Source organism: Anguilla rostrata, chromosome 5, assembly GCF_018555375.3.
Source record: "Anguilla rostrata isolate EN2019 chromosome 5, ASM1855537v3, whole genome shotgun sequence".
NCBI classification, from domain to species: domain Eukaryota; kingdom Metazoa; phylum Chordata; class Actinopteri; order Anguilliformes; family Anguillidae; genus Anguilla; species Anguilla rostrata.
The window spans coordinates 47,385,439-47,395,873 of NC_057937.1; the positions used below are offsets into that span (position 1 = coordinate 47,385,439).

General features: G+C 41.6%; 1 protein-coding gene across 1 annotated transcript; it reads right to left on the reverse strand.

The window, feature by feature from the left end:
* Positions 1–4,046: 4,046 nt before the first annotated feature.
* pdia3 (protein disulfide isomerase family A, member 3) lies at positions 4,047–10,231 on the reverse strand. The gene is made up of 13 exons (XM_064336710.1): positions 9,901–10,231; positions 7,529–7,607; positions 6,883–7,000; positions 6,660–6,767; positions 6,424–6,553; positions 6,219–6,335; positions 5,941–6,066; positions 5,678–5,860; positions 5,353–5,461; positions 5,113–5,241; positions 4,946–5,025; positions 4,759–4,816; positions 4,047–4,571 (listed from the first exon to the last, which is right to left on the reverse strand). Exons 1-13 carry the CDS (start codon positions 10,032–10,034, stop codon positions 4,467–4,469), a joined length of 1,476 nt encoding a protein of 491 aa, XP_064192780.1. The 5' UTR covers positions 10,035–10,231; the 3' UTR covers positions 4,047–4,466.
* Positions 10,232–10,435: the final 204 nt, after the last annotated feature.

Genomic DNA, 10,435 nt, shown 5'->3' on the forward strand with positions numbered 1-10,435 from the left:
ATGGTAGACAGGAGAGATGAAGGGGAGGAGGGAAGCCAGAATTAACCTTGACCAATAGCAGAGCAGCTGATGACATAGTTCTAAAGGGGGCATCAAATAGGAAGCTGGCAATTGGAGGTAAGGGGTAGTTTGCTATCTGTGTATTAAGCATGTGATTCCTGTTACTGTACTTTTGTTTTGCTCTTTCAGTGTGAATAATGGAGGGGGGAGACCCTTTCAATTCTAGTTACTATACACCTCACACATGGAGGGATGTTCGATAAACCGCAGTGCTGATCTGGAGAAGATCTCTCTTTTATATAATTAAAGGGGAAAGAGAATGGCTGTGATAAGTGACTGAGTGAGGGTGAAAGTCTCACTGTATGATTGTGTCTGTCTCATAGTATGATTGTATTTGTCTCGTAGTGTGATTGTATTTTCCCTCTTACAGTTGGGCTCACAGGCTAGCAGATAACCAATAGAGAGCAACACCTTTTCTCTTGGTTGCGCCTGGCACCACGTTAACTCGACACATTTATCACCGTTTCAGCCAAGAGCAGCAATAGCAATTAAGGATATGAACAGATGAGGGCTTAATCCGCTCAGTGAGGGGTTCTCTGATGAAAGTAGCAGCAGTGGCAGCACAACCACAATGCTTGGCTCTGTGCTTGTAGGGCCACCCTGATCTGATTTTACAGATGTCCGGAAGACAGAGGTCGACATGACATGAAAACATGAGTTGCTACTTTTGTCTGCCAAATTTCAATTGACAGTGTGTGCTTTGTGCCTGTAAATATTCAATTCTTAACACACACTAATAATGCAAGCTTTCACTGCCTAGGACAGTCGGTTGAGTGTGTCCTGTGATGTCATACGTGATCAAAATGCTCTTTGCCTGATTACCAGTCATGGGTTCCATATTTAATGTAACAAAAACAATGAGCTGTGAATTGGAGCATACAAATGTCCTTATCTCCTCACAGCAGCTTGCAGTGAGCGGTTATTATCAAATATGGTGACCCGCATCACCCTCTCCATTAATTTAATGCACTCATATACAGCGAGGACATCTACTTTTTCGAGTCAAACTGACGAGCGGAAGATGGCCTGATTCTGGCCATCTTACGCCTGCTCGCCCTGGTGAGGGAAAACGAGTGCACCAGTTGCCACCGAGATGCCAGTCTTCTCCCTCAACGAGAAGCAGTTAATGAGGTCTGTGGAATGGGGGCAGGGTGAGTCCCCCCAAGCTTCTGCTGCTCTGTTGAGCCCAGACAAATGGCCCTTGCCCTCCTCCAAAAGATCTCCAGTAATGACCCTGGCTTCCAGGATACATGGCATTACGCTTCCACCAAACACTCTCATTAGTGCTCACTTGTCTTTATGGCTTTTTTTCTCCCATGGCGACAGAGAAGTCCAGTGTTGACCAGAAAAAGAGATCAATCGTTCAGCCGTTTGCAAGATGTAGCTCCTACCAAAAATGTGAGATCTATCCGCTAACTCTAAAGTTATATTAACTTTCCCACCTGAATTACCTTGCTCTGCATTCCTGCCAGACTATGAACATCTGCCATGGTTTTGTATATAAGAAACTGTTCTAAACATATATACATGACTCAGATAGAGGAGGATATCACTTTTTGTAAGATTATCGAAACAGTATAGAACTTGCGCCAGTGACAATTCATGGGAGTATCAGAGTATGTCTTGTCACTCATTGATAAAATGGAATACCAATACTAAGGAATGTTACACTAAAGGCAAACAGATCATTTTATGCATAAACTCGGATATAAAGTAGATAAAACAGTGCCGACTGTGATCTGTTAAAGTTTCAGGCAGGGAAAACTGACATTTAGTTTCCACTGCTGGTTAGCCAGTGCCAAGTACTGTACCAAAAAACTTCAGAAAAATCATTGGGAGGAAGTAGGCCTAGTTTGAAAACAGAAACGATTTCTCCCTGTGCAAAGCTGATATTATCTACAGTAGAACAGAGGTGGATTCAGTCATGGCTCCAGGGTGACTACAATGCACAATCCTCATTGTTATATTGCCTGCCCAGCAAAGAACAGAACACACAGCATATTCATGCACTTGTTTCATGTACAATGCTATATAGAAGTGATGGTAGTATGCAGGTACTGTGGTTCTAGTATTGAATACGAGCTTGTGAAATTATATTCCACCCAACATACCATTCTACTGAATTGATGGGATATAATAAATTTGCAGGTTATGTAAACATACAGTGTAAAAATGTTGTCCAATGGGAACAGTCCAGATTAATGCTGTAAAACTTAATGGTAAAAAATATCTAATTCTATGACAAAGAAACAAACGGCTGATTTAGTACGGATAATAGCCCCTAAGGATTGAGGAATGGAACTGATCAATTGATTCATCAGAGGCTCGAATACAGTGGTTGCCAATCCTGTTCCTGGATATCCAGTAGGTTTTCACTCAAACCCGAACACCTCATTCAACAACTATAGATTTCCTGGAGCAGGCTAATCAGTAGAATTCGATGTGCCAAATTACAGTTGAAATGAAGACCTACAGCAGTGATCTTCCTTCCTGGTGCTGGTGGGTCACAGGGTCTCCTGGTTTCTGTTTTTACTTGCCACTTAATTATTCAATTAAAGCAGTCAGTTACACAATTTACTCCCCTCTCCTGGTTTCTGGGGTCTGAATTACTTGCTGATATTAGGGTGAGAAAAAAAACTCCAGCAGACCCTATGGCTCCCCAGGATCAGGAATGAAGATCACTGACCTACAGGAAAGTATATCTTCAGGAACAGGCTTGGGAAGGCAGGCTTGGGAACCACTGCTCTATCAGTCACCACTTCCCCCTGGTGGCACAAAACTGACACTGCATAGAGCCAAAAAAAGACAAAAGAATGAAAGAAACAGCTAATACTAGCCCAGGAAATATTGCATTATGGCAAGACTAACAGACTGTTTCCATAACAAGCTTGGGAACAGCAGGGCATTGAGGCAGGAAAACAAGAGGAGCCTTGTTAAGCACTGGGGACGCCATGGGGAATTACTCAGTCTAAACCCTTCTAAATACGACCTCAAAAGTCTTTTAATTAAAATTAAACTTTTTTTTGTAGTGGAGCAGAGCTTTTTTTTTTTAAGGAACTCATTTCTGGTTTTATTTTACTGGTAGACAACTATCCAAAATACAAAGGTCAGTCAAACTTCAGTATTGATTATTATCCCAGAACACACAAACATGGAAAACCCGATGTCAAGTCTTCAAACTTTTAAAAATAAGTGTAATGCTACTCCTTTCATCTAAAAACATAAGTGCTGACATGCATATAAAAGGTAGGATACTAATGCTGATCTCAATTATAATTATAAACTGATGAAAAATAGACTAGATACAGAAATATATCCATATGCATTTTATCAGCATAAAAGCTAAAACATGCAGCGTCCTCTTCCTACCTTAATCTGGAGCACATATACAGGCGTGAACCATCTTTACAGTGGAAGGTACCCAAAACCAATCAACATTCTGTACATAGTTACAGCTCTCCTTTCCTTTTAACCATGACATTTCAGCAGTGACGCACATCAGCAATTTATAATTCACAATTCTAATTTTAATTTTTATACTTCTTAGCAGTGATATTCATAGCACCCGGTTCAAATGTCTTTGTATTTTTTGGTTATATGTTGGTAAAATTAATACAAATAAGCTGCAGTGTGTGGTGGACATTTTTCAGTGATACTCACTGTTTGGGTTGAACCAAACGACTACAATAATTATGACTATGGATTAGAGAATGTGGCTAGGCGTCAGGTGGTGCCCAGCATAACTGGCCACAGAATAGTATCCTCTGCCTGATAGCTCAACAGACTCCTCTGGTCGCTATGATACCTACAGGCCGCCCTTGCCAGCTGCAGTACAATGAGTACGCCGGGCAAACAAGGCAGTGAAAAAGAGGTCTTTTTCCCCTTATAAACCAAAACAGTATGATCCCTTCAAAACACAATGTGCTTCATTTACACAAATGGCAGGGCACACACAAGGCATAGAGCACTACATGAAGTAAACCAGCTGGTTTAAGGGCCTTTATTTCTTCAAATTCCTCCAAATGTACAAAACAAAATTGTGGTACAAAAAAAAAAAAAATCAATAATAAAACGAAATAGAAATGGTACACCACACAATCACCCCCCGCTACCCCATTAAACAACATGATCTGTAACTGGAATGGGTCCCATAAAATATAAGTGCATCTATTCGAGGGACAGAAAAGGGGGGAAAATAACTGAAATTCTCAAGTGTTCCCCCTCAAGCCATTTACCATTGATGGCCTCGGGCCATCACGACCTTCTGCCCACCGTAATCCCAGGGCAGCTAGTCCGAAACAGGGGCGTCATGAGTCGGACCAGATCGCTCTGCAGTACACTAAAGATTGGAAATTTATTTAACGCTCCTTTAAGGTTCCTTCCAAGAGTGCGCCAACTGAGGGGCTTTACAACTCCGACTTCTTTTTGGACTTTTTCTCCTCGATGACGACGGGGGGATTCGCCGCCTCTTTCTTCAGGTAGGAGATGAAGTCGCTGACCTCCCGGCCTCCCTGCAAACAACCCAACAGTTCAGTGGCTGTGGCATTATGCTAACACTGTACTACTCTGGATTTAACATGACGGCCTCCATAGACGCTCGTAAAGCTACGTAAACGGGTTTGCCCCGGGGCCATACACTGACGACAGTTAGCCACGCGGTATGGATTTGTCTGCGTGCAAACTTGACAACCCACAAACCTCATATCTCTTTGGACTCTGCTTCTTGCCAGCGGGAGAGAAGTAGATTGTGGGGAACCTGAAATGAGTCAGGGAATACAATCACAATAGTGCATTTACTACACACAATGGATCTGCCTTAGAAGCCAATCATGTGGGAAAGAGTTGGACTTCACCAACACCCCCCCATTTCAATTGAGCTTCTTACCCTCTGACTTCATATGGTGAGGGAACGTCATTGGCTGTGGCATCCATTTTAGCAATGACGATGTTGGGATCGTCCATAAGCTGAGAGAGGAAGAGCAAAGCTCATATTTAAAATACACACAGCAGCAGAATAAATGACAGCACTGGCAAACTGTACAAATTTCTCACCTTCTCTCCAAGTTCCTTGTATTTGGGCTCCAAGCTCTTGCAATGGCCGCACCACGGGGCGTAGAACTCAATCAGAACATCCTTGCTGTCATCGTTCACAATTTCGTCAAAGTTCTCAGCCACCAGAACCTGTAGTGTGTGTGTTGGGAAAAGGCCATTACATGAATGCTGACAACACATCCCATCTTTCCTGCGGTTATGACTCGAACATTTTTCCCACTTCTGAATCGACAACATCACCTTGACTGGCCCATCATTGCTTTCAGGGATGGGCTCAGACTTGAGATAGCGCTTCAGCTTCCCGTCAAAGTAATCCTGCAGGAATCGCTCCAGCGCTTTGCCATCTCGCCTGCATGACAGAAGTACACGTGTATCAATAAAGCGCAGAAACACAATTTTTTATTGTGTGTAAACATCCTTGTCTAGCTTCCCCATCAGTGAAATTCACAGCATCTGAAAAGGTTCATAACATCGCAGATTTTGAGTACTCATAGCAATGTACTGAACATAAAGTGGAGGACAAGAGTTTCACCAAAGTGAACAAACCCAGGAAAGGGACACTCACGAGAACTCCTCCTGCATGACGTATTTGTCTCCCTTGGAAGTCCGGATGCCAACGACTGGCACCTCCCCAGAGCTCCCGTCTAACCCAAGTTCTGAAAGATCATGGCTAAAGCTGTTCTTACTAGCCACTGCAAAGGCCAGGTTATTTCCCTGATCCAGAAAGCTCTTGGCCACCTTCATCACCCTGAAGAAAAATGACAGCACTTGTCAAAATGAAGTACAAATGTCAAAATAAATTATTTTCCTTATTGTCAAAGACCTTACCTGTTCCTCCAGTAGTTTGAGCCTTTAGGGTTCTTCTCATAGTCCACATCATAGTAGGCCACCAGCAGATCTTTACCCTTCAGCTGGTCCTTGTTGTCCTCAGTCATGTGGGCACACATTCCAAAACTGAAATGGGGAATTGACCAAGCATTCAAAAAAAAAATTGTAGGACTGGAAATCTAAATATAATTGTTGATAATGTTCCAAGATTGTAATGCAACTTGTATACATAAGGATATTTTTTAAAAACTACATAAGCAACCAAAACCAAATCTCACATATTATCCTGGATGAATTTCTTGATCTTTCCACTGGTGGTCTTGTCCTCACTAAACTGCACACTGCTCTCCTCAAATTTGTTGCTGAGGCGTGGTGGCCGGAACAGAATAATTCCTCTGTAATGAAGATTTAAAAGATCAGGTCAGGAGAACAGCTGTAGCATATGTATGCATTGAAGTGCATCTGTGAGAGTGTGTGACCTACTCTCCCTCGATGTCGTGTTTCTTCAGAAGCTCCTCAGCGTTGGTGTGGGCGAAACGGTAAGTCTCTCTCAGGGAATTGGCAGACTTCAGGAACTCTGCCTGAGCTGAGCTTCCGCCATCAGCAAAGAACCCTGCGGAAGGGAACAGACCAATGAGAAATTCCAGCCGCTTGGTGAATCACGGAATACCCACACACGTCACTCAAGATATTCACTAAGTTATTAAAAAATGACTTGCCTACAATACTGGCATCGCGGTCTCCAACAAACTTCTCAAATTCAGCCACAGTCTTGATTTCCACAGAGGCGGGCCCGGCCTGCTTCTTCAGATGGCTCACAATCCCGTCTACAGACAGGGGACACACAAGTCTATCAGCCACAAGTGGAAATGGAGGAATGGATGAAGGTCAAACAATTAAAGAATACTATTTTTATTAAAGACTACTGAATTTTGGAAATACCGGCAGTTCGGGGGCCATCGTAGCCCCCGGAGTCTTCTCCATCTCTGAAAATTTTCAGGGTTGGGTACCCACTCACTCCATATTTGCTGCACACATTTGAATTGGCGGTACAGTCAACCTAGAGCCATAAACAAAATTTTGGTTAATTTCAAAAACTCAAAATTCTAATTTGATATTAGTGTGATTTCAACAAGCTTTTCTTTTTCTTAATTATGGTTTTCATGTTTAGAGGGATTATTTACCCACATTATGTCAGAAATAGCTATGCATGCCATGAAGAATAAAAGTCCCATATTCACCTTGTGCTACATTGCAAATGATTCCATAGAGGTAAATAAAATTTTACTAATCAAATTTAAGGACTGAGGTGAATTAGTAGGCTTCTAATTGGTGAAAGTGTGGTCATATTGCCACACTTTCATGAAGTCTTATTAAAGGGTAATTCAGAACTAACATACACAATACATTCCCAATCCTGGATGTAGACCAATTAGGCTACTCCAAATGTATTAGGCAATGCATCGAACGAGCACTTCTCTGAACAAGCACAAGCTATTGACATCACCTTAAAATGACGTCATACAATACTTAATCCAAAATCATTTTAGCATTTATATGCGACATTCTAACCTGGACATGGACTTACCTTTGCCAGTGACACTATGCCTTTCAAGCGTGTGGCAGCCGACTCATACTCTGGAGCTAGACGTTTACAGTGGCCACACCTACAAGACACAGAAAATATTTCAACTCTCCCACCCTCCAAAATATAAGAAGCACTGAGTGAGAGAGACGACCACCACACACACACATACACACACACAAACCTTGTGCAAACTAAGCTTGGGCTGAAATTAAGCAATGCTCTGGTTGGTTACTCAGGTCAAATAATCTCTTCGTTTCAGCCAAAATTTGGGTTTATTTGCAAAGTGGTTGGCTGTTTGCTTTCCTTGTATTGGGAAGAAAGTCAGTATGTTAGCTTCAGAAAAGCTTAGATGGTTAACAAAATATCTTGAATGTCCAGAAATTTGATTTAAAAAATTAGTTTTACTGTACAATTTAAGATAACTGTCCGTAGTATGCTACATGATGTCTTAATCTCAGTATTTCTGTGCTTGACTGTTCTGGGGGAGAAATTTAAATTGACAGCAACTATGACAAGATACTATATGATTATACAAAAAAAAAACGTTTTGTAAAATAATCAGGTCTGAATAGTGAAATATACAGTATATGCCAGTCTGACTGGCTATAAATCCAGTATGTGTCAGGTGGCAAAGGACATTTTAAATGTTTGACTTGATAGGGTGGTCAATTCCATTTCAATTCAGATAGGGTGGTCAGATCCATTTCAATTCAGATAATGCCGTCAAGTGCAAAATAATTAATCAAACACTCTCATAAGGGTATGGAAATATTATAACCATCTTATACACAATGGACTTCATATGATGCTAAATGACTGCCATAATGCTTAACATGATACACTTCATAAGCTAATGACAGTTTGCTATAGCTAGGAGATAATGTTTATGGATTATTATGGTAAGGTTTATGTAATTTTTAGTGGTAAGAAAGGTGTTACGGAGATCCTCTTCAACTGAAGCACAACAGTTGTCTGCAATAGAAAAGCTATATTTCAATTTCCCTACAACTCTTAAAACATTTCTGAAAAACCCAGGAATTCACAGTGTGTGTCCTGGGACGAAGGAGAGAAACTGCGTGCTTCCTGGAGACGAAACACTTTCACTCTTATAATGAAACTAAAAGAAGCAGGAGGGCGGACCGCATATCGCATAAACGATACTGTTCCGAATGTATTTCTCTTAACTAACTGAAATTAAAGACAAGGCATATAATACTGTCACGGTCTACCATAAAATGCAGAAGTGACAATAATATTACTTCTGAAAGAATTCCTCTCAATCTCCAGAAAGACTGGTTTTTCAGATCTGTTGAACCAGGCAGCTTCTGATGGCAACCAATCATATGTGGACAGCACACTTAACTAGCGAATCACAACATGACAACAACTTGACCAAACCCCTTACTTCCTTAGCAACCTTGGCGAGCCAAAATCTAACCTGCGAGATGACGTTCACGTTTTGAAGTTAGTGCACACTATCTACGGCTCTGGTGCACACGACAATGACATTGACGTTTTAAAACGGCGATGTAACTATAGAAAACCAATATACTTCCATCAACACGGCTCCGTGCAAAGCGAAGAGTCCCTAATTTATTTCTAACGTTAGCTAGGACTTGGGTGAGAGTTAGCTATTGATGAATTAATTTCACCGCATTTAGATGGACTAGTCTGCAGCCAATGCAACGAACTTGCAAGGTATCAAAGTAGACGAGGGAACTAATATGCTGTAACGTTTCTCCAGTTTATTAGCTCTCCATAAGTAGCCGGGCTATTTCTATTGACCAACCTGTACCTTTGCTTGCCAGCTAAAAATTATATGGGGGCGGCGACCTACCGTTAGTAAAGTTAGCCAACTGATTTTCATCTCAATCAAATAAAACAGGCATTGATTCATTGCTAGAATATAGAAAGCCGACGTTTATATCATGAACGCCTAATTAGTTCGTCGTGACGAATTAGCTGGCTACACTGCAATGATAATGTGTAGCTAGCTATATAGCTAGCTAACGTACCGGAACTCATGTGCTAACATGTTAGCTAACGTTAGCCAGTTAGTCCAGTCTGAAAGATGACTCGGTAGTCATAGACGCATTAACTAGACGGCGGCCCGGGATCCATGTAATGCGACCGTGTTCGTAAATTTACGATCACTTTTATAAACTCAAATAGCTTAGACTACGTTCATGGTTTGGTTTCCTAACTAAGCTAGAAAAGTTGGCCTGCCTATAAATGTCTACGCGCTTGCTAATGTTACTGGCAACGTTAGCTAATGCAATCAGCTACCGAGTTAGTGGGTCATTATTCTTACAGCGAACTGTTAATCGGCCATGTATCAATCTAGCTAGCAAGAAAACAATATGAATAGTTACCATGGTGCGAAGAATTCCACGAGAATAAGTTCATGGCCGCCAATTTTGCTGTCAAAGTCGTCATCCGTAAACTCCAGCACATCACTGGCCCATGCAGCCCCGGTGAGAACAGCTAAGAAAAGCAATTTAAACATTGCTCGTGGTGACTAGGCTAGCTACACGCAAGCTATAAAAACTACAACAATATGAAAGGAGTAAAAAATGAAAATGTATGCTGCCACTTATTTCTGCACTCCTCTGTGTTCATACAGCGAGAGTTACAATTCACACAGGCCCGATGTGGCGCTAACAATGATCGCACAAGGAAAGGGAGGTTTTTGTAATGAAAAGGATGTCCGATACCGGGTTTCCTGAAATAACTAATGTGTGGCACCTCACCATTGGATTTTTAACAACGTCATACTCTCTTAGTCAGCCAATCGGAGCCTCGCACACACTAGTTCCTGGTTTGATGCTGCTGCTCAGGACCATCGGTCAAGGCAGTAAAGTGTGTAATGTAATCATATGACGCTTCGTGTCATGTCCTATGTTTATT